At 32.1% G+C, this 25,898-nt stretch overlaps 1 protein-coding gene across 4 annotated transcripts; it reads right to left on the bottom strand.

The window, feature by feature from the left end:
• Positions 1 to 6,043: 6,043 nt before the first annotated feature.
• On the bottom strand, positions 6,044 to 9,033 carry LOC114181572. Of its 4 annotated transcripts, none has more exons than XM_028068061.1 (5): positions 8,926 to 9,033; positions 8,643 to 8,737; positions 8,114 to 8,216; positions 6,568 to 6,658; positions 6,047 to 6,474 (listed from the first exon to the last, which is right to left on the bottom strand). In XM_028068061.1, exons 2-5 carry the CDS (start codon positions 8,689 to 8,691, stop codon positions 6,313 to 6,315), a joined length of 405 nt encoding a protein of 134 aa, XP_027923862.1. In that variant the 5' UTR covers positions 8,692 to 8,737; positions 8,926 to 9,033; the 3' UTR covers positions 6,047 to 6,312. The 4 variants fall into 4 exon arrangements, with proteins under 4 accessions (XP_027923863.1, XP_027923860.1, XP_027923862.1 ...); XM_028068060.1 differs by lacking the exon at positions 8,926 to 9,033 and having other exon boundaries at positions 6,047 to 6,252; positions 6,350 to 6,474; positions 8,643 to 8,870; XM_028068062.1 differs by lacking the exon at positions 8,114 to 8,216 and having other exon boundaries at positions 6,044 to 6,474.
• Between the last annotated feature and the right edge of the window lie 16,865 nt (positions 9,034 to 25,898).

Genomic DNA, 25,898 nt, shown 5'->3' with positions numbered 1-25,898 from the left:
TAGATTTAAGACCGATGGTGCTTTTGTTGTTCTAAATAATACACCAAAAGTACTCAACCACTACTTACTAACTTTTTATTAATTTATTTGTACAATATTCAGTTTGTCGTCCTTATTCAATAGATATGGACTTTTAAAGATGAAAGATAACTTAAATTTTGTCCATTACTTTGGGACATTATATTTGTCAATATTTTTTTATTATTAAGAACTCAATAACTCGGTTCAAATTATCATTATGAGGTTGAAAGATGTGCAAAAGCAAAACCAAAATAGTACTGCTAGTGCTAATCTTTTTTGTCTCTTTTTTATTGACATAAATTACTTCATTGTTATAGATGAAGCTCTAGCATCCATGCATCAGGTCGGGGCCGTTTCAGTAATTAGGTTTGTACCAAATTCACTTGAGGATGCAGAAGTTGAGGGTTTCAAATTGAGCTTGATGAAAAGGTTCCAAGATCTGAGATATGATGTTTCATCATGAATTTTACTTGAGGTACATGCCTCTTTTTTTTTCGAGCATGAAATCACCAGTGCAGTAAGGGCTTTCTGCTCCGGTTATTTTTCACATTTTGCCTCGGGTCTGGAACCGAGGCATATTAGGACGAGGCCAAAATGTACCCCTTTTGGCCTCGGTTATCACCCGAAGCCATATACCCACTTTTATGCCTCGGTTATTTCAAAACCGGTGCCATATACCCAGTTTCACTTCCGACGGCAATCCACTCTCCACCACCTCATCTCCGCAATCATCACTTATAGGAGCCGCAGTCTAGGGCAGATTCCATTTGAATGCCTTTTGTAGCTTCCACAACCTCTTCCTCACTTGCATCTTCTCTTCCAAACAGAATATTCTCCTTAATGCTCGTCGCAAACAGTGCAGGCTCTTGACTCATCAACCCCATTTGAGACCTCAACCACTTCAGCTGCAACCTCTGAATCGCCACACCATCAACATGTATCTCTCCTTCAACCGGGTCATAGAACCTCTGCAGAAGAGATATCACAGTGGATTTTCCCGACCCACTTCCTCCCACCAGCGCCACCGTTTTCCCTGCAGGAACCCTCAGGGGAAACTCCTTCAGAACCACACTATCGGGCCTCGATGGGTACACGAAGCTCTAACCTGAAGCTCCGCCGGACACGCGCCGTTCAGGTCCGCCACGCACCCCGCGTACTTGCAGTCACCGGTTCCCCCGGTAGCCCTCACTCCCATTCCTACGTTGTAACCGTCCACTAGACTCACGTCGTAGAAATCCTTGTTGTCGTTGCCAGAGCTTCCGGTCGTGAACTCCACCAGCGTCACCAGCGGTGGGATGCTGCAAGGACACCATTTTTGCGGAGAGAGAGAGAGAGAGCGCGAGAGAGAGAGCGAGGGGAAGGAGTTGTAGAGGCGCAGGCGCGGGGAAGAAAAATGGTTCGCGAAATTCGAACCCTAAATAAACCTTATGGCTTCGGTTGTTAGGGGAACCGAAGCCATAGACCCCCTTTTGGCACCGGGTCTCCTTGGACCGAGGCCAAACAGCTAACGTCCAACCACTTTTTTGCTTCGGGTCTTACTGGATCGAGGCCTATACCACTATTTGGCACCGGTTTTGGGCGAACCAGAGCCTATACCCCTTTTTGGCTTCGGGTATTTGGAGAACCGAGGCCTAAAACTTGGCTCTAATTGCAAAAATGCCACCGCGCCATTATATGCTTCGGTTCCTGGCCAAGCGAGGCATATAAAGCGAGGTAAAATGAGAATTCTGCACTAGTGAATATTACTATAGGAGAGAGTAAGGTGGCAACCAAATCATTTTTGGGGAAGAGTAATGGAAGTTATTGTGTATCCTTTGGCTAAATCCAATAAGATCATAGTTACTGTTATTTTGTTTTATTCACTTGTCAAGTGCCATTTGTTGCTCATCTATGTAAATCTTGATAAAACTGCAGCTGTATATTAGGTTCACACTACATTCTTAAACTTAAACCCTCGTTGAACCATTTAAAATGTATGATTGATCATACAATGTCATTAGTGAATGTATGCAATTTCTAGTAAAGCATGACCTTCATCTTTAGGCTAAAAAAATGGTCCTCGTCTTTAGACCTAGTAGTCATAGGTCGCTATTTAAATTGTTTAGGGTAAACTAAAAAATTTAGGATTTGTTCCTCCAGCAGATCTGTTGTGTTGTCAATTCCACTATGCAATTTAGGATCAAAGGCATATTTAGGTTCCATTTATCTTATCAAGCTCGGAATGTTGCACCATCTCCAATCTTTTCAGAAGGACAATATCATTGTCCAATGAACTTTTCACAAAGTTTTTATGTGAAAAGGAAATAAAGAATTATTTAAGCTTTTGTGTAACTTAAAACTATTGTAACCTTTTTTGTTGATAGAAGACTCTAAACTCGTTAGAAAACGGAGAAAAGCAAAGCCAAAAAATCACTTACAGAGGAAAAGGTACACAACATGGTTTCTGGAGATGAACACAGCATTGTCCATATTAATATTTCATACGAAAATCTCACATGAGAGAATCCAAATCTATGTGAAAATTTTTGTGAATCCTTAATGTAATTACACCTGCAACTAGCGAGGATTCCCTGTAAGAGGATTGATCTTTTGGGACCAAGGGGTTTTATTTATCATTGTCTTGCTATCGTTGAAGCTTGATCTGCTTCAAATTGATACAGTTTCAAAATTTTTACCTCCTAACTAATTGCTAAGTGGAAGAAGCGTGGCAGATCTTGACCTATAATTTTGGGAGAGTCAAAATAATATACTCAAAATTCAAAATTTATATATTTAATTATTGTCATTAATACATTAAAAATAAAAGTAAATAAATAATTTAGTATAACCGTACCTACACAAGAAATCACACATATACAAAGGATTGTCCTTCGTTCTTTCAAATTTTTTAACTCATCAATAATTGAATCAAAACTAAAATTTTCAATTATTTATTTTTCAATGTAAATATAAACACGTTCCAAAGAATTAATATAAAGCATGTTCCTCTAATTGAACAATATGATCATTTGTATCATGATTCAGGATACGTAAAGATAAGATATTGAATTTGAATTGTTTTTATCGTCACAAAGAACTTTCTTTTTATCACTTTAAAAAATAAAATATTATTCTACTCTTCATCAATATATCTATCTCTTTTTTAAGTTTAAGATTGAAAAATAATTTATCATAATTTAATTAAAAAATAAAAAATTAAGAGTTACTAAAATAAAAAAAAAATCAATGACAATTAAGTTTCAATTAAAAGATAGTTATGAAAAAACACATAGTACAATCATTTTTCTCCCATAATCATAAGAAAAATGAATATAATATGTTTTTATTCTATTTTTGAAAAAGCTTTTGTTTTTTCTATTTCTTTTATCATAGATTCATTATATCCCTAGTGTTTATTGTTATTGAAGGCTTAATCATCTCTTTAATTTTAGGCTTCTTTAGTGTTTATGTGTATAGTAGAAAATGGTTTATCTAAATATTAGTAAAATATTCCTTAGGGATGTTATTAATACACACAATTGGCATATATAGGACTCAAACCCAAGTCCTCTCACACAATTAAAGTACTCTCAACCACTTGAGCTAGTACTCTTCCATACCACATTAAACCATGAGAAAGTTACACATCCTGCTACATTGCTTTAGGTTGCATGCTTGCATTCTCTCAAACTTTTAACCATGATTTTGTCATCTGTAAACTTGTTCTGAAAAGCATCTTATATATGTTTCAAAGAGAAATTTGTGATTACACATGAACATGATTCTAATGTAAATAAGCATACTGGTTTTGTTCATATGGGTTAAATTTATACATAAATCATATTGCTTCAAACTCGCTTTTAATCAAAAACAACATTATAAAGTCAAGATTGTCCAAAATTAAGTTAACCCATTTTCATTCTGATATTGTGAAATGAGAAAATATATTGTGTTTGCAGAGTTCCAAAGCAACTTAGGGAGGAGAAGGTGATTGAGTGAGTTCATTGTGGATGCAAGGGTTGTGCAAGTGGAGTCTGATTGGACAACAATTCTTGTATTGGTGTAAGTGGAGGGTTCTTAGTACTAATTCCGTCGAGCCTTTATTTTCTATTGTCCAAAACTCAGATGGGAAACAATTTCTCCATTTGTATTGTTGTCTACTACATGACTTAGTTTTGTGCCTCTTCATCTTTGTTAGCCTAACATGGTGCAACTTAATCAATGGGCTTAGAAGAATCTTATTATTATTATCACTATGTTTGCTTCCATTTTTCTTATGGGATAGAGATCATGATGTTGAAAGCAACTATACCAGGAAAATAGCGATATCTTAAATGTGTAGGTCAGCACTTTAATATTGTTTAAAAAGATCAAACTGCCCCAAAGACCTTTACTGTCTTAATGAGAAAGCTACCTTCTATTTGTTATCATGACTACTCTTTTTATGTTGTTATTGGTGATTTTTATAGTGATATAGTGTATTTTATTAGAAATAAGGAGCTTTTAGGAGAAACACTATACATTGCTCCTACCCTCTAATCAAAATATTGTTGATATAAAAATATAAGTACCTCAAATGGTGACATACATTGTCAAGTATAATAGGAAATTCTAATTACAAACAAAATATTATTTTTTATGAGATCTGAATAATGGAAGAAAAATACAGTAATAAATCCACAAATTAAATAATACAAACAAAACAGGTTAAACTTTTACAGTATAATCCTCAAATTGAATAGGGTATTAACCCCCACAAAAAAAAATAAAAACAGGAAATTTGGAATCAAATAGGTTTATGGAAATAAAGGAGGTTTTAAACCTCCACAAAATAATAGTCATGAATAGGAGAGGTTATAACCCTCCATTAAAACACTTCCACAATATAAACCTGGTACTAGGGGTTGTAGAAAACCTCGACAAATAACTTGTGGGGAACCTATTTGTGGAGGTTTGAAAAACTCTGCAAATTATTTTGTGGAGGGTAAAAACCTCCACTAAACGAAATTAAAACCTCTGCAATTTAGTTTTTTTTTGTAGTGGCACTTGGGTTTTGATTTCCCCCAACATTGCAGGATGAACATTGCCCATACAACATTTCTACCCCCACGCAGAATGATGAACAATGGGGTATTTATGGATGATTCATTACACATTTATATTGAAAATTTTTAACTGTTTTCAAATGCATTTACATATAAATGACACATTTTAGTTTCATATCTCTATGTCACTATACTCTAAATGTCGTTTCTGCCATTTTAACAGAAGAGACTTACAAAATATCAAAATTAGGGACCTAACTAAAATTTTTACAAATTAAACGACCAAATTCAAATTTACTTACGAAAATTGAAACCAAATGTATGATTTAACCTTTAAGTAAAGATGGTGTTCTTTAGAGTGAATCTCCGTCAGTAGAAAGTCATACCCAAATACTCATATTTTATATTTTATAACTAATTTCGTGTTTAACTTTGAATACATTTAAAAAAAAAATTATCAGAAAACATGGTAAATAACTAAATCAAAAACTAACTATAAACAAAATTTAATTTAAACTAATTCGTTGTATAAGAAAATAAAATAAAGGCTACCATTCAAAAACATTTTTTAAAACTGCAGCATTTATAAACTTTCAAAAGCCGAAACAAACATTAATCGTTTTTTATCAGGAACAATTTTAGTTAAAAAGTAGATTTACATACTTTTTATGTTCTTAATTTGTGTATCATTTTTACCTTTTTAGTCCATTAATTTTTTTTTCAACAGTCCTTCTAAATCAAATATTTTAATTTACGTCTTTTTACCTATGCATGGTTATTCGTGTATTTATTAATTTCTTTTAATGATGTGTGATGATACGCTGAACAGTCAACAAAAATTAATAATCATAAAATTCTTATTAAATAAAATTCTAGCTAACAATTGGTGAAGGCAAAAATTTAAAATTTTTTATTAAATTGAAACTATTAGAAATATACAGAAGACAAAAAAATCATTTCATTTTGTATCATCCGAATAGAACATCCGAATAGAACATCAAAAACTGTATATCAAAGTTCTTACAAAATATGACAAAATATAAAAATGCAAATTTTGAAATACAATGTAAAGTATCTGAAAAGAACAATCCACTTAAATTTAAGAAAAGAACTCACCTTGAGGAAATATATTTTGATATCTCTGCAGGACTATAAACAGACCAGCTTTCTTCAGGTGAAGTTGCAGTTTCATCTTCTATTTTGATATCTGAATGTTGCTTTCGTTTAGAAAACTTGCTAAAGCATAAGTCAAATAATGTATCATTGATCACAAAAATGAGCTCATGAATTTTGTGCTCTTTAACCTGAGCATGTCAGCGTGTGCTTCATCAACCTCGGTTCTTATTTTTTCCTCCATTGGAAAGGGAGACACAGTTGAAGAAACAACTTTTGCCTTCTCATTCCACAACTTCCGTTCAAGACACTTTACCTGTACACATCATGCACACAAAATTATTATGATCACACCGTAACAGCAATAGTAATCCATATAAAAAAACCATAACACCTTGTTTTCTATTACCTTTTCCTTAGTTGCATCAATCTTAAGTTTTGCTTCTTTCACTCCTTTTGCATATCTTGAGTTTTCATCTTTAATATATCTCTTTAGTTTTCTGGACATATTAAGCAAGTTTTCAACCACTTTAAATGTGAAAATAATTAAACGAAAGAATACATAAAAATATATATATTTTCTAACTGTCACTAGTGCAGATTTGACATTTTACTTCGCCTTATAGGCCTCGGTTACAGCTGAACCGAAGCCTATAAGGAGGCGGTGGCATTTTTGCAATTTCGTCAGGCTTTTGGCCTCGGGTCTTTAAGGACCGAGGCAATAAAGGGGGCTTTAGGCCTCGGTTACAAATGAACCGAAGCATATAAGGCAGCCCAGTTTTCAAATTTTCAAAAATGCCACCAGCATCAGGCTTTTGGCCTCGGTTCTTTAAAGACCGAGGCAGTAAAGGGCGCTTTTGGCCTCGGTTATTAATTGAACCGAGGCCATAAAGTCAGCATCAGGCTTTTGGCCTCGGTTCTTTAAGGACCGAGGCAGTAAAGGGGGCTTTTGGCCTCGGTTATTAATTGAACCGAGGCCATAAAGTCTGTTAAAATTCCCAATTCGCGAACCCTAACTACTATTCATCGTCTCCCAAACTCTCTTCTCTCTGCGCGAATTTCTTCGCTCTACCACCACCATCACGCTCCGCCTCCGTCGCCGACCAGCATCTGCCATCAATAGTCGTGCGTCGTCGCCTCCGTCGCGCTGTCCAGGTTCACCGATTGCAAATCACCTCCCGATGCGGGTCAGTTCGAAAACTCTGCGCGAACTTCGCTGCCACCACCACCACCGCAGCTGCACCATTCACGGACCTCACAATGCATTGTGTTCTCTGCAACAAAACCAGTGACAACCATGGCAACACCTCGCACCACCGTGACCTGCCATCAGCACCTGCAATGAAACCAGCGCACCCTCACACAACACCACCATGGGAGCGCGAGTCATCTTCACCAGACGTGCAATTTCGCACCACACAGATCCATGCGAAACAGCAGAAACCACTACAACAGCGCGTCATCATCACCACTGCAACGGTGAGCGAGAATGAGCCAGAACAGCAGCAGAAGCCATAGCCACCACTGCGAAGATGAAACAGACGCTATGGCTTCGGTTCTTTCAGACCCGAGGCAGAAAACAGACGCTATGGCCTCGGGTGATAACCGAGGCCAAAAGGAAGTGCCTTTTGGCCTCGCCCCAATATGCCTCGGTTCTAAAACCGAGGCAGAATCACGAAAGTAACCGGGGCCAAAAGCCCTCACTGCACTAGTGTGTACTTGAAATACTCACTCGGTATTCAAAGTCTCGTCACAAAGAAGAATCATTAGTTTAGCCAATTTAGAGGAAAATCATCTAATATGAGATGTGATTCCATAATTAATTTCTCCAAATCCTTAGTAGGAAAGGACGGAGACCTACAACAAAATCATCCATATGGAAACATTAATTCAAGTATCTAAAGAAAATTAATTACTGAAAAAACCCCAAACAAGAATTTAAAGGGATAACTCACTCCTTTGCCTTTCCAAACACTCTACAAAACTCCAAAAGCTGTAACACATTCCCGTGTTTGGATGAAACCAGATTCCTTGAGATTACGATATAAGAAACCAGTACTGTATTCATCACAGGAAAATCATCATTCAAGAAAACATATTCATATATACAAGTACTGTACTTTATACCAGGATATCTCAGCTGACATTTGGAACATTTCACATTTACAAAAACAATATTAGTCATAGTTTTTAGAAAATTTTAAGTTTTTTTCTTGCATTGCAAGTGTGTAAAAAATTCCATTGCTTTCCAACTATAGTTGAAACATACAAAAATCACCAAAGTGGGTGGTCTTTTTGCTGTAGTAGGACACGTATCCAGCTTGATAAACAATTTTAAATAAGATAAAGTATCTCATGAGGGATACCAATGACTTAGTACAAGACAAGAAATCAAAAATATGTGACAAAGTAAAGCATGCACACTAATTGAAGACACTGTTTATAAAATGTAAAGATGAAAAAGGAGTTGAAAAAGAAAAATACCTCTGCAGAAAAGTTCTTTGAACCAAGAGGAGGCGTGATAGAATTTCATTCCAGTGAAAATAAGCCGAGATGAAGTCAACCATTCCTTCACAGTACTTTCACAGCAGGAAGGAAAGGTAAAACAAAATAAGTGATAGACGGTATTGGAAAGTTCTAAGAGGTAAACGAATATCGCAATAAGTGACATGCATTAGAGCAAAACTACACCTCCAACATTAGAGCAAGAAGGAAGGAAGAAAATAGAGAAAAGAGAAAGAAAAAAAAAAAGAAGAGAACAACATACTTTTGCAAGACAGCCACACATATTCATAACACCTCCAAGAATAAACGCCGCAAATGACTGTCTCTTATGAGTTAGGGTTTTTAAAGGTCGTAACCCCTAACCCTCTCCTTTTATGTTGGACCACCTGTGTTATAAGCGTGACTAACCTGCACTATAGCAACAGTCTTTTGTGTTTTAGTTTTGAATACCGATGTTAGTTCACAAACTTTTAATTTATTCATTAATTATTTTATTTCTATTCCTTTTAAATTGTTCTTTTACTTTTCTTTTTTTTATCTAAAATTATTTGAAACATACGATAAATTAAAATTCTGTTTAGTAATTTTTTGAAAATTTATTAAATTAAATGAAAAGTAGATATCCTTTTATTTAAAAAAAACATTCATTTCATCAATTTAATATGTTTATATTATGTGATGACAATTATATGTAAGAAGAAAAAAGGACATAGGAAGCAATTAACTGAGGATATTTTGTAATTTCTATGGTAGAGACATCATCTCTCCTGCCACATATATTTGGGTTCTTCCCCATTCAACTCATTACCAATATCTGATAAGATATTTTTTAACACAATATATTTGTTCTTAGAAAACTTCCTAGTACACTTCTAAAACTTTTTCTGTTTTATTTCTACGTAGCAAGCCCAAAATCATTTTATTTTATCTTTGACTACAAAAATACCAAATTTAAAAAACGTATTCACCTTACAGTATCTAACAAAGAATAAACAATATATGAGTAGAAATACATATTTTTATTCTTTTTACAATTTTGTGATTTTTCTATAAAATACATTAAAAAAAATATATTTGTCAAAGTATTACAAATTTTGTCACTTGAAGATAAGTAAGGATGGCAACGGGACGAGGTGGGGCGGGGACGGGTTTCACTATCCCATACTCATCCCTGTAAAAAAAATTCATCCGCATCCCTATACTCAAACTCAACGGGTATCAAACTTTTATCTCATTCACATCCCCACCAGGTAACGGGTATAATCTTGTACCCATACCCGTACCCGTTTTTTTACTACTTTAATATTAATTTTAATTAATTTTTATAAAATAATAAAAAATTACGGTAAAGGAAACATAATATTATCAAATATTCAATATTAGGAGTATGGTTGTTTCTTCGATATCAAATACTTTGAAATAAATTATAATTGTTTACATTTTATATTAGAATACCAAATAAAATTTAATGAGAACCAAAACATTTATTAAATTTGCAAACATTAATGAAACCTAGTTGATAAGTTTTAAAAATATTTTTAAAAAAAAATATAAAAGGAAAAATATATTTTAAATGTTTGTTTACTTGAATTTTTTAAATTATAATGAATCTATTTTTTATACACTAATAAAAGTTATAATACATCACTTGATTAAAATGACGCAAAGAACAAATAATAAATATAATAATAAAATTTTAACATAGATCTTGTATCTTTTGAACCACAATATATGTTGGATGGTAGTAAAACAATATTCATGACAATTACATTAAATTTTTATATTGTAGTAAATAAAAATTATTTATACAATTATAGTGAAAGAATTAAAGTATGATTGTAATGAGTTAGAAAATAAAAAATAATTAGATAAAATTTATCGAAATAGTATTCTACATAATGAAAATAAACAAAAAATAAAAATATTAAAAAATTAACAAATGTGTGTCTTATAAACAATTTGGAGACTATTGGAAGGAATCACATAAAGGAAAACAAATATATAATTAAAGGAATGATAAGATGAAAAATATCTTAGAGATCTAAGAAAACTTTTCAAATATCAATATATATACTCAATGGTTGATAAAAAGTGACGCAAAGAACAAATAATAAACATAATAAAATGTTATCATAGATCTTGTATCTTTTAAACTCCAATATATGTTGGATGGTGATAAAAAATATTCATGGCAATTACATTAAATTTTTATATTGTAGTAAATAAAAATTATTTATACAATTATATTGAAAATATTAAAGTATGATTGTAATGAGTTAGAAAATAAAAAATAATTAGATAAAATTTATCGAAATAATATTCTATATGATGAAAATAAAGAAAAATAAACATATTAAAAAATTAACAAATGTGTGTCTTATAAACAATTTGGAGACTATTGGAAGGAATTCCACAAAGAAAATCAAATGTATAATTAATGGTATGATAAGACGAAAAACATCTTAGAGATCTAAGAAAACTTTTCAAATATCAACATATATACTCAATGGTTGAGAAATAACAAAAATTGTTTTAGCGAAATAAAAGAGTTCTTCAAATGAAACAAAAAAATAATAATAATAAGTAATTTTTTTTATATTACCTGGTAAATGAAATGTTTATGCTATTAAACACTTAAATTGTGAGTATTAAACATTCTCATGTGAAAGGAAAATATACAACAAATAAAAATATTAAAAAATAATAGAAGTATTCAAATGTTAGACATAAATTTTTTTTAACTCACATACATCATTTTAACATAATTACATAAAAGTTATGATAAGATAAAAAAATATATTGGAGATGCGAATGAGTTTCATGACAAACCAAATACTTAGAAGAAATAAAAAATAGAAAGAATATATATATATAGGGTTACTTAGTTGATTGTGAATATTTTAATAATTTAAATGAGGATGGAAATATGGCGGGGACGAGTATTATGGCGGGGATATATCCATCCCCATCCCCATACCCAATTGAAAAAATCGGGGATTCCCCATACCCATATCCATACCCAGTCAATGCGAGGATTCCCCATCAAAACGGGGACGAGTTCGGGTAATATCCACGGGGATGAATTTATTTGCCATCTCTAAAGATAAGGTTTTAAATTTATAGCATTAACTTAGAATTTAGGATTTATTAGGTGAAAGAACTATAAACATGATAATGAGAAAAAATCTATCAAATACAAAAACAAAAAACTAGTTAACAGCTTCTAAATCTGAAATGAAATAAAGCAATCATCTCGTTCCATGAATAGAAAGCTCACCAAGTCAGAATATTGATAACGCTCCTCCGATCTGAAACAGCTTTAACTCCACCAATCTCGAGGGACTTTTACCTTGTGTTTGGATGGAGCATTTCAACAATGCTTAGAAATTGAAATTCTTTGTATTTGAATTGTTTGTAATTAAATTCCATTCATTTTTTAAAACTTATTTGGATAAGGAAATTAAAATACCTGAAATTTCAATTTTTTGTTTGGAAAAAAATTGAATTTATTGTGAGATAAAATTTAATTTTAACAATATTTATTTTACGCTTAATTATGTTTTGAGTTCATGATAAATTTGGAAACATGCTCGACAACCTAAATGGGTCGGGCAGACCCAACTACGCAACCGGATTGGTTAGACCCGACGACCCACTCGAGCTGGACCGACTGGGAAGCCCAGACATGCTCGGTGACCTAATGATCTAGAGGCCTGAAGACCCATACTGCACGATTGTGCCGTCAAGTTCGTCAATATGGCCTGGTCCAACTCGTCTAGACAGGTCCGATGATCAAGACGAGCCGATGACCTGGACGAGCCCAAAGACATGGACGGGCCCGACAAGTTGGACGAGCCCGACAATCCGGACGGGGCCGCATACCCAAACGGGTTCGACGACCCGGACGGGCCAATACACCTAGACGGGACCAAAGACCTGTACGAGTTTGATGACTAGGATGGGGCCGAGGACCCGGACGAGCCCGACAACTCGGATGGGCCCAACGACTTGGACACGTCCGACAACCCAGACAGGCCCGACGACCTAGACGGACCCGAGACTCGAACGAGCCTGACAACTCGTACAGCCCGTCTGGATAGTCTGGCCCGTACGAGTCGACGGGCCCGTTTGGATTGTCAGGACCGTTCGGGTCATCATTCCCATCCGGGTCGTCGGCTCATCCAGGTCGTCGGGCTCGTTTGGGTCGTCGGGCCTGTCCGCGTTGTCCCGCACTTCCCGGTCGTCGGGCACGTGCGAGTCATCGGGCTCAATGATTTGGAAGGGCTAGTTTGGGTCATTAGGCTCGTTTGGGTCGTCAGGTCTGTCCAGGTCATCAGGCTCGTCCGGGTTGTATGGCCCGTCCGGGTCGTCGGGTAAGTCCGAGTCATCGTGCCCGTCTGGATCGTCTAGAATGTGAGGTTGAGTGAGAAGAATTTCAAATTCCACCTATGTTGAGGGTATTTGAATTTCTACTAATTTAACTAATTGAAATCCTTCAAAAAAATTCTTGCATTTGAAATGATTTTTAATTTCTCTATCCAAACAAAGCATTTCATTACAAAGAAATATAAATTCTTCAGAAAAAATGAATTGCTTCATTAAAATACTCTATCCAAACACACTCTTAGAGTCAGAGTTACGTTGAAAAAACATGCACAACTTTTAGGATTAGCCACAAAAATGAATGGAGTGAAATTATTCATAATATCCATTTATTTACCTTTATAGAAAATTGCGCCAAGAAAACAAAACCTCTTAATAAGAAAAGGAAAAGAAGAAAAAAGAAGAAAAAAAAAGATGTGGGGATGGTAGCAGAAGAAGGAGGGTTAGGGTCACCGCAAGAAACCTGCGCAGATTTTAGGGTTCATGCGAGAAACATTCAGTAGAAACTAATTTACAAAAGACTATTAAATACAAAACAAAATTGTTTGCATGTAACTATGTGCCACCGTAAGAGATAAGATTTTCCGCCATTCATTTTTATGTACAAGATAATCCACCATTCCTCTATTCACACCCAAGATAAAAGAAATAACTTTATCACATCTTGAAAATTATAATTTAAATATTAAAACATAGAAGTAATGATGTTAAATTATTTATATGATATTATGATGACAATGAAATTTTTGTTACATTTAAATTATATATAATATAATATATGTACTATTTTTTATAAATTTTTAAAAAGAAAAAAATCTTAAATACCGTGGAGATTTTAAATGTTTTTAAATTCTATTTTGGAGACAAAAATTATAAGATAAGTATAGATATCAATATATTTAAATTTTTATACTGTTTTTAGATAAATTTTGTAAGATTGAATGGTCTTTTCCTTATTTCTTTTGCTTAAATAATAGGATTTTGCTATAAAATTCGGAATGATTCTACAACTATAAGAAAGTGTAGAGATATTAATATATTAAAAGTTTTATACTGTTTTATATAATAAATTATTGGATCTTAAAACAAGTCTTTTGAAATGAAGACCCTCATTTATAATATTTTATTGATAAATTTATAGTATTACTAAATAAACATTATATATAGTTATTTCAAAAGAAAATAAGTGTAACAATAAAATATATACAAACCAATTATAGACCACATGAGTTTTTATCCCTTGACAGAATAACAGAATAATTACTAGGAACCTAATCAGGATCAATTTCTCCTTTTGTCAGAGATGTATCATCATCAAACTCCTCATTTGCTCATATCATAAAGTGATTGTATCACACCAAGCCAACTTGACAGAATAATAATAAAATGATACCTATGTACCAAAGAATTCGAGTAGTCAGCCTAGGCCGGACTAATCTAAGCTTAACCGGCCTAAACCGGTAACTTAAATACCTAGAGGAACAATCTGCCTAATACAGCACATGAGCAACACAAACCACAAAGGAAAGTAGTCGGCTTAGGCCGACAACCCCAATACACTTAACAAAATCAAAGCCCCCTTAGTATTCAATTGGTCCACCTTAGGGCCTGAGTTAGGGCTCAGACCCACTTGCAGCCCAAGCTAAGGCCCAAGCCAGGACCCGACCCATAGCATAACCAGACGTAATTAATACTCTATAAATACACGTGGACCCCAATAATTAAAGGTACGCATTCATTACTCTATTAATCACCTGATTTGACCTTTTGAGAGCTTTGACTCACTTGAGCTTCGGAGTCCCTTCTGCAGGTAACCCCTCCTGAGTCCAAGCCGACATATACCAACTAAGGAGATAGCAGACTACATGGGGTAAGGTGACGCTTGTGCCTAACTTATCTTGTTTGTTCTCTGCAGGAACAGTGATCATCACAAAATAGACAAACAAAACACAAGAAACACAAAAGAAACAACATGATAAGTTAGTATGCAAAGAATTATCTAAGACAATATAAGCTAAACATGAATAAAATATAGTACATCATATATATATATATACCAAATAGTTAACATTAAACTCAATTATTCAGATATATGTCATAGAATTCACTAGAAGCATGTACTTGTAGTACTATTTATGCTCTGCAGGGCCATAGACAAAGGAGTTATCACCTTACTAGTCACAAATAATTTATTCTTAGAAATATTCATTTGAAACATTTAATATCTAATTCATCTCTTCAATATTACATTAGTTTCAACATTTGTTTACACACGGTTGCCTGTCTAACTTGAGTGATTTCAAACATTAAATGTATTAAGTGTCATTTTAAAATGTTTGTGAGTAAATCTCCCTTCTCAAGGGGATATAACTGGTACAATGTTAATCATTGCAAGTACTATGTCCTACATTATTTATGTATGTTTATTTCTCATATGCTTTTTTTAGGTATGATAGTTGTTCTATATTCTTATAGTCAATTTGTGACTTCCTAAATTTTGGATGCATGAAAGGATAAAGGTTGATTCTATTAAAATTTTCTTCAAATATGCTTTACTTGAATTAGTTCTAGCCAAAATTTGGCCCCATCCTTAGTCAAAGGTTGAGATGGCTAAAATCAGGCCATTGAAGATCGAGAAAGGCCAAGTCAAGTATATGGTCGAGACGGATCGACCCAAGCCGAAGGTTGAGACGAGCTAGCACATGTTGAAGGTTGAGACAAGCCAGTCTGACTCGAAGGTTGTGACTGGTCATCCCACCTTAGGCTGAAGGTCGACTTGGACCGACTCGTGATGAAGTTCGAGATGGGTCGGCTTGGATCGAAAGTTAAGATAGGTCATCTTAGGGTGGAGGTCAACCCTGACCAGTATGACTGAAAGTCGAGACAAACTTATTTTAGTTGATAAAAACCGTCTTAAACTAAGTGTCTAATAATATATGTAAAAAATTAATATTTTTTTCATATTTGAATAGATACAAAAAGTTGATTTAATGTCTCATTATAGCCAATAGTTTTACATGATTATACCATCAAAATTATAAACAATTTAAATATCTTCTCCTTTTAATCCTCTAAAAGGTTTTTTAATGATAAAACCTGGAAAAAGTTCCAAATTTTATACATAACAATATTTGTTTTGTCATACAAACCGTGCCCGTGAATAGAAGTATTGAAGTATACATTATAAATAACTTTAATGAATAACTTTTATATATTACTAATAATAAATTATATACTTTAAGAAAATATAATATCTTTAATAATTTCAGAATCTTCGATATCTTGTGTACATAAAAAAAACAAACAAAATTCAGATTGAAAAACTTTGAATTAATGCTACATATTTACTAACATTACATGTCATGAATCTGTAATTGCTTTGAGACAATGGTCCTAGTTGAGTTGATTGGTTGAGAAGAGAAGCAAAGAAAAACGATTTTCAACGGAAACAAGATTCATTGAAAAGCTAAAACCTGCTGCGTCATTCTGCATAAGTATGGATTCCATGTAAATGACGAAATTGCTTAGTTGGAATCACTGCATAAAAATTGCGAAGTTTTTACGATATGAAAACAGTGAATTGCTTCCTATGGTCCCAGTTGAGCTCATTGGTTCAGAAAAGAGACAAAGAAAAACTGTTTTCAACAAAAACAACATTCATTATTTATGAATCAACGTATAAGTCTGCACATTGAATTCACCTTAGATATGAACAGAGCGGAGTTAATTGCTTCCTATGGTCCCAATTGAGATCATTGGTGAGGCAAAAAAAGTTGTTTTCAACCAAAACAAGATTTATTGAAAACCTAAACCTGCTGTAATTCAACTCATTGATTCAGAGAAGAGGCAAAGAAAAACTGTTTTCGACAAAAACAATATTCATTGGAAACCTAAACATGTCGTGTTATTGTGCATAAATAAAAAATACATATTGAAACAAACACAGCAATAAAACAAAAAGATTACAACTTTCAATGAAGAGAAGATGGTATATATCGAAAGGCTGAATACTGTTGCCAATAGCCGTTATGCACAAATATGAATTGGTGAGTTGGAATGAGTAGAAGATTAAGAAAAACCTTAGATTTTGCACTGAGATTTTGTTTTTTCTTCACTAAAATTTATTTATATACACATATTTATCAACAAATATTTTTCGTCAATAATTCAAATTTAAATTTATTAACAGAATTATTTCTAACGGTAAAATTTGTTAATAATATTGTTTCATTGACGAATTGACGAGTTTATGTTTATCTACGCATGTTTTTTTTCATCCTTACTTTTGATAGGTTCGGTGTATATATTATGTTAATATTATTATTTTCCTTTTTAAAGAACTATACAAATATATTATATATTGAAAATTATTTACTTTTGTCTATACGAAATTAATTTTATTATTAAAGTGTTATATTGTAATTTTCGTCAGAAGTGAATTAAAAGTAACTTACAAACATATTTATAATTTATTTCAAAAATTTCTACTATAAAAACATTTCTTCTTAATTAATACCAAAACAATATTATTTATAAAGAAATTGAATTTTTTTTAAATTGCTTTTACAATCTCAAATGTGTCTCATTTTAAATAGGTAAATATATTAGATTAAGCTAATAGACCTTTTAATAATAATAATAATAATAATAATAATAATAATAATAGTAATAGTTGTAGTGGTGGTCGTAATAATAACATTATTATTATTAAATTACAATTTCCTCTAAATTTTATACCTGTTGAGAAAGACAACCATCATCATGTTATTATCTGGTATTTGAGTTCAGAAATTGCGGTGGATGTAATTATTGTGAAAGAGAAAAAGAAAATATATTATATAATCGTATATAAAAATTTATTTCGGTATAAATTAAAAAGAAAAAATATAATTTTAATTTTGAAATAATTGACCGTAAAGTAATTCATTTAGAAAATTGACAATAAAATTTAATAAATTTACTAGTAAATATTTTATAAAGTTACACTATTAACTTAAAGGATAGTTAATTTTTTAATATAAATTTACACTTATACAATGGATTGATTCAAAGGATGTTTTGGTTTGTCAATTTTTTCTATTTCTTACGTTACAATCAAATCAAAGAATAATGACTCGAAAAACTACATAATTATAATTAAAGATAAGTAAAAAATGGTAAAAAGTTAATAATGCATTTGTGGTAAATTATTCATCAACTTATCTTTAATTCGGGTTGACATTTAATTAGCTGGTTAAGTGATTCAGTTTCAAATTTACTCACATTAAAAAAAAAAACTATTTTTTTTTCAACCCCTTGAACTTGTGGTAAACCAAAGATCATATATCAAGTCAAGTCATTCTAGACCGAAGGCCAAGACAGACCAGCCTAAATCGAAGGTGGAAAAGGCCATTTCAAATAGGAAATTGAGACAGGCTCTCTTGGAACGAGAGTCGAGATGAGTTAATCTGAACCAAAAGCCAGGACAATTAAAACATTGAAACATGTCAAACCAGGCCGAATATAGGAAAGGCTCAACTCAATACGAAAGTCAAGACGACTTTGCTAGGACAAAAGGTCGAGACGACCTTGTTAGGACATAATGTTGAAAACTGTTTTCAATAAAAACAACATTGATTATGAACCAACGTATTAGTATGGACGTTGAATTCACCTTAGATATGAATAGAGCATAGTGAATTGCTTCCTACAATCCTAGTTGAGCTCATTAGTTCATAAAAGAGACAAAGAAAAATTGTTTACAACAAAAACAAGATTCATTGAAAACCTAAACCTGTTGTATCCGAGAAGACAATGGTAAATTACTTCACTTAATGGTTCAAAAAAATTACAGTTTTCAATGAGAAAAAGATGTTATATGTTTAAAGGCTAAATATAGTTGCCAGTAGCCATTCTGCACAAATACGAATCCAAGTGAAGCAACAATCACCAAATTGGTGAGTTGGAATGAGTGGAAGAGTCAGAAAAACCCTAGATTTTGTAGAGATGTTATGTTTTTTCTTCACTAAAATTTGTCAAATATATTACATATTTATCAACAAATATTTTTTGTTGATAATTTAAATTCAAATTTATCAACAAAATTAATTTTCACGGTAAAATTTGTTGGTAATGTTGTTTTATTGACGAGTTTATTTCTATGATAATGTTTTACTGATAAATTTATTATCGTCAACAAATTTTGTTGCTAATTAACAAATTTCTTGTAGAGACAAAGAAACATTTTTAGTCTTTCTTCGTTTGCAATGATTAATTTTGTGATGTGAGCAGGAGATGATGCAAAAGTTAATGCACATAGGGACGATGAGAATTTGATTTTGAGTTCAAAGATAGCATTTCCTTTTGTTACGTTTAATTTTGGGATAACTCTATGTTTTGAATAGGGATGGCAAAGGGTCGGGTCAGATGCACATAATGTCTACCTACAACCCGACCCGCAACAAAAAATTCACCTGCTACCCCTTGGTACCCGTTTAAAAAATATCCCTGAGTATTTTAAAACTTACAGATACTGGTAAATACTCACGAATATTTAAAAAAAATATTTTATAATTTTTTAAAATAAAATATAAATAAAATTACAAAATAATATAAAATTAAATATAAATCAAATTGAATTTAATCTAATAGACCTTTCAATAATAATAATAATAATATTATTATTATTATTATTATTTTATTATTATTATTACTAAATTTCAAATTTATACTGTTGAGAAAGACAACTATCATCATCTTATTATCTGTTATTTAGTTTGAGAAATTAGTGATGGATGTAATTAATTTGAAAGAGCAAAAGAAAATATATTATATAATGATATATCAAAATGTCTTTTGATATAAATTTATATATATATATATATATATATATATATATATTTATATTTAACTTTAATTTTGAAATAACTCACCGTTGTAATTCATTTATAAAACTGAAAATAAAAATTATAATTTTACTAGTAAATATTTTATAAAATTACATTAACATAAATGATAGTTACTTTTTTAATATAAATTTACACTTATACACCGGATTGATTCAAAGGATGTTTTGGGTTTTTAGTTTTTTATCTATTTTTTACATTACAATCAAATCAAAGAAGTATGACATGTAAAAACTACATAATTATAATTAAAGATAAGGAAAAATTGGTAAAAAGTTTTTGTGGTGGATTACGAGTGAACTTATTTTTAATCTGATTCGAAATTGTTTAAGTAGTGGGTAAACTGAGTTGGGTTAAAATTGATCCACATTTAAAAGATAGAAAAATATATTTTTTTCAACCTTATCTAATTTGAACTCGTGGTAAATCGAAGGTCATACATAAGTAAGGCCATTTCACACCGAAGGCTAAGACGGACTAACCTAGATCGAAGGTCGAGAAGGCTCTTTTCAAACAAGAAATTGAAATAGGCTCTCTCGGAACGAGAGTCAAGATGGGTTGACTTGGACCAAACACCAGTACATAAAGGGTATTTGACAATGGTTATTTTTGCTATTCTGCCTCGGTTTCACAACCGAGACATATAAGGCCGACGCAAAAAAGGGTCAGCTTTTGGCCTCGGCAGAAACTCACCTTTCTACATCGGTTTTAATGAGAACCGAGGTCATATACTCCCCCTTTCTACCCTGGTTCTAATGAGAACCGAGGTCGTATGTCCTGTTAACTTTTTACATAAAATTTTTGTTTTTGGTTATTCCCACATTTTTTAACCTGCATATTTTTTCAGAAAACCAGACCAGTTAGACCAGAAACAAAACTATACATTTTATGAAACATGACATCATCCACAATCCAAATACATTTGAAAGTGTCTTGTAACAACAAGTCAATATCATAATCAATACCATTGTACATCTGAATTATAAATTTGGCAAATGTTATCCTACCAAATTTTATGGACTTCGCGATAATTTGTGCAATACTCTTGAATGTCTACGAAATAAGAGACTAACTTAAGCAAATAATTAATCACATATACATACAATAAAACTAATACTCAATAGACTACAAATTTATAGACTCATATTAAAAAAATAAGAACATGGGAGTATGAAAAGCGAAGCGAATGACAATGGGAGGATGCAACGATACTCACGTTCCCGAAAGTTACACAGTCCCACCAAATGTAGCAATACCTAATAAAGAATACAACCATAAAAACACAAGAAACAATCATAAATAGGAGAAAAAAATAAAAACCAAGACAATCCCAACAAAACCCTAACAAAACGCAAAACAACAACCCAAATCACAAAAACAATTATACAAAACACGAAATAAAAAAGGGGAATCGCGTAATTTTTCGAATTTCAACTAACCACCACACACAGGGAGAACATGGCAGAGCGCGATGGTGGCGTGAGAGACTAACAGACAATGGAGAAGCTTTGTTTGGGGAGGAATGGTGGCACAACGGAGGCTGGCGCGGTGCCTGGTGGAAAGGCTGACGCGGTGGCTGCGTGGTAGTTGTGTGGGACGAACCAGCGGCTACTATGGAACACAAATGATCACAACAGCGTGGAAGGAGGCTCGACAGTGGCTGACGGCGTGAACTTAAAGGATAATTATTTTTTTAATATAAATTTAAACTTATACATTGCACTCAAAAGAATGTTTCAATTTTTCAATTTTTTTATATTTATTTTACATTAGAATTAAATCATCAAAGAAAGTTAACTCGTAAAAACTACATAATTATAATTAAAGATAAGTAAAAATTGATAAAAAGTTAATAAAGAGTTTGTTTTAAGGTAGATTACGAGTCAATTTATCTTTAATCCGGTTCTAAATTGTTTAACTAGTGGGTTAAATGAGTTAGGTTCAAGTTGACTAACATTTAGAAAAAACTAAATTTTTTCAACCCTACCTCACTCAAACTCATGTCAAACCGAAGGTCATATATCGAGTCATGCCATTTCATGTCGAAGGCAAAGACGGGCTGGCCTAGGTCCAAGGTCCAAGGTCGAAAGGGCCTGTTTGGAACAGAAAATTGAGACAGGCTCTCTCATACCAAGGGTCGAGATGGGCTAACTATTGAACCAAAAGTCGAGAAAAGACAAAAATTGAGACATGTCAAACTGGGCCAAAGAAAAGGGTTGATTTGTGGCGAAAGTCAATATGACCTTGCTAGGAAAGGTCAAGATTGATGTCAAAGTTCAAGACAGGTCGAAGGTCGAGACGGACAAGCCTCAACTGAAGATCGAGACGTGTTGCCCCAAAACAAAGGTCGAGACAGCTTGGTCTCGACCGAAGTTCGAAACTAGTGAGCATCGGCCAAAGATCGAGATAAGTTGGACAAGTCGTAGATCGAGAAGGCTGATATGGACCAAAGGTCCAAATGGAGCAACTTTGATCCAAGGTTGACACGAGTCCTAATTTGGTAGACTTAAACTCGGTCAAATCGACCGAGTCACCGAAATTCAACCACACCAAATTCAAACCAGTCAACCCCAACCTAATTTGGTAGACTTCTGTAATTGTTTGGTGATAAGTTTTGGTCATAAGTTTCTAAGAGATATAATCAAACTAACATAAATATAATTAATTTTTTATTGTTTTAAACTTTAAATACAAAAAAGATATTAGATACGAAAAGTTAAATTAATTGGTGTTCTGATACTTATATTATTTAGTAGTCGATATTAAAGATAATTTTCCTTTTAATTCTAAACCGTATCAAAGTTATAAGTTTTAAATACGACGATATCTGTTTAATGAATTGAGCTATTAAACTATACATGTCTTATAAATAACTTTCCATATATACTTTAAGAAAACATAACATCGTTTATAATTTCAAAATCTTTGTACATGTGATTCCTTATGTGCATAAAAAACACAAACAACATTCAGATTCAAAAACTTTGTCTTAATGCTACATATTTACTATCATTACATGTCGTCTGAATCTGAAATTGCTTTGAGCCTACGGTCCCCAATTGAGGTGATTGGTTGAGAAAAGAGGCAAAGAAAAATGATTTTCAACGAAAACAAGATTCATTGAAAACCTAAAACCTGCTGCGTCATTCTGCATAAATATGGATTCCTATGGTCCCACTAGAACTCATTGGTTGAGAAAATAGGCAAAGAAAAAAAAATCATTGAAAATCTAAACTTAGTTTCTATCGTAATTCAGCTCATTGGTTCATAGTAGAGGCAAAGAAAAACTTTTTTCATAAAAAACAAAAATTCATTGGAAACCTAAACCTAAAAGGATACATTAGCCATTCACTTAGTTTCTCGTCTCTTCCTACTGTTTTTACTTTTGCGATAATCAAAAATTGCTTCATTTAATGGTCGAGTTGGAATGAGTGCAAGAATCAGAAAACCCTAAATATTGCAGAGAGCTTTTGTTTCTTCTTCACTAAAATTTGTCTTCATACGCAATTGTGAGACCTCTTCTATTATTGTTCGGTGATAAGTTTCAAAAGATATAATCAAAAATATTTTCCATATTTTTGTTATTAATATTCATAAGCATAATTGTTGTTATTCTAAATATTCATTAGCATAATCATTTGAAGAGTACTGAAAACACATTGATTTCTATAAAAAAAAAAAAGTTACTTGACTAAATATATTTCAAATATTGGAAGAACACTAAACAAAACGTTTTATGTCCTAAAATTATAAGATACTCCAAATATAAATTAATCATATATAGTAGATCTTAAATTTTTTAAAACCTATAAAATATATTAAAAATGCAGTGAAGCTTATAATAATTTCTAACATAAAAGAGAGAAATATTTTATTAAATTTGCATATATTTGAACTCATTATTTAAGTAAAAATGGTGAAAATCGTATAGTCATTTTGTTTTATGTATGAGAAACTTCTTTAGAGTGAATATCCATCGTTATAGAGTGATACCAAATACTCATATTTTATATTTTATAACTAATTTCGTGTTTAATTTTTAATAAATTTTAAAAAAATTATCAGAAAACATGGTAAATAACTAAATCAAAAACTAATTTTCCAAGTAAACAAAATTTAATTTACACTAATTCGTAGGATAAGAAAATAAAATAAAGACTGCCATTAAATCAAGTATCTCAAAAAAATTAACCACCAAAAAACTTCAAACAAAAAATTTAAATTATCGACGAATTTTACCGACGGATTTTAAATTACGTAAGTACTGACAGATTTTACCAACAAAAAAATCCGTCGAAAATGCAAATTTGGATAGGAAATTTTTCGCTTCTTTTGCCGATGAATTTATTCATCGATAAATTTGTTGGTAAATTTTTTTAAATTATCGACGAATTTTACCTACGGAATAATCCGTCAAAAATACAAATTTGAGTGAGAAATTTCCCGCTTTTTTATCGATGGATAAATCGTTCGGTAAATTTTTCGGTTAAAAAAATTAGAATTATCGACGAATTTTTCTGTCGATAAATGAAATATGTGTTACCGACAGAATTTTTTGTCAGTAATTAAAATTTAAAATCCGTCGATTAAATCTGTCGGTAATTCAAATTTTTCGATTGAAACATATTCGTCGGTAATTTCATTTTTTTTGTAGTGATTTAACATGTACAAATTGTTTGCAGGATTTTATTGTTTTAAGTGATCTGTTCCTAAATTTTTGCAAACATGAATTAGCAATAGGAGAAGGAAGAATGGTAGATCCACAGGAAAACAACATACTGTAATGGTTGAAGAAAATGACTCTGGATCTTTACAAATTGGTAGAGGCATTTTACGAATGGCTAGTTATTATAAGTTGAAGAATCCTCATGTCATCCATTTGAAATTTATAGCGTCTAATACTTTTCAATTTAGAATATATTCTGATCTATATGAAGATATTTTCTACTGCTCAAACCTACCAGAAGTTCAACGCCGTTATTACAATGAGCAGTACAACCCTGATGATTTCTTCTATTCAATAGATAAAACTTTGTCTGCCAGTGATGTTAAGTCTTCCCAATTGGTAAAAGATATTCTGAACCCAAATTTATACGAGAAAACTTTTTCACTAGTGTAACCACTAACTTTTTTATTATGTCAATATTTTGAAGTTGAATTTGTAAGGCAAGCCCTGAAGAAGGGCAAAATTAGATACATTGTATACAATGACCAAGGAAGAGTTTTCTTTTGCAATGTTAGATGGTCTGGAAGACAAAGAAAAGTGTGTTACCTGGGATCTAGATGGAAACTTTTTTGCATGAAGAATGATTTTGAAGAAGGAGATACGATCCAGATTTGAGTGTCTATGAAGAAGGATGGTTTCATGAATATAATTAAAGTTAGCTGATGGAGGTCACGTTCCAGATTGTTGTTTTGTAAAAGATTAATTACAAAATGTAGTATGTATCTGAATGTTGTGCATGATAGTCATTATGAATAGTTGTTAACTTTATAAATTATTGGGATGTTGAAGTTTTTTAATGCAGTACATTATTTTTGTTCATTCTTTGTCACGTGCTTTAATAGTATTTTCCTTTTTCTGATTTATATATATATAATACATAATTGAAATCAACCTAGTTTTAACATAAGTAATAACCTACAAAGCTATTGATGATGTATACAATTTGTTCATGTTTTAAATAATTGTAGTTGATTCTGTATTGTTATTTTTAATTAACGTATTATATTAAGAATAACCTTTAAGTCAGTACCAATTATATGGTTAAATCTTCTAGAAAACAGTTAAAGTCAGTTTTATCATAAGTAAATTAATATCATTATTTTATTTTTTGTACTAAATACTAGAGGTGTATGTAGTACATTGAGGGTTGTCAATGGAAATAGCTTATTCTGTGGCGCGTATATCTGTCTATAAGTACTTGGTCAAAGTTGTGAAGGACCTAAAGTAGATATGAATATGTGT

This window comes from Vigna unguiculata, chromosome 4 (genome assembly GCF_004118075.2).
Source record: "Vigna unguiculata cultivar IT97K-499-35 chromosome 4, ASM411807v1, whole genome shotgun sequence".
In the NCBI taxonomy this organism is placed as follows: domain Eukaryota; kingdom Viridiplantae; phylum Streptophyta; class Magnoliopsida; order Fabales; family Fabaceae; genus Vigna; species Vigna unguiculata.
Note: the sequence above shows the minus strand (reverse complement) of the source record. Positions and strands in the feature narration are given on the sequence as shown.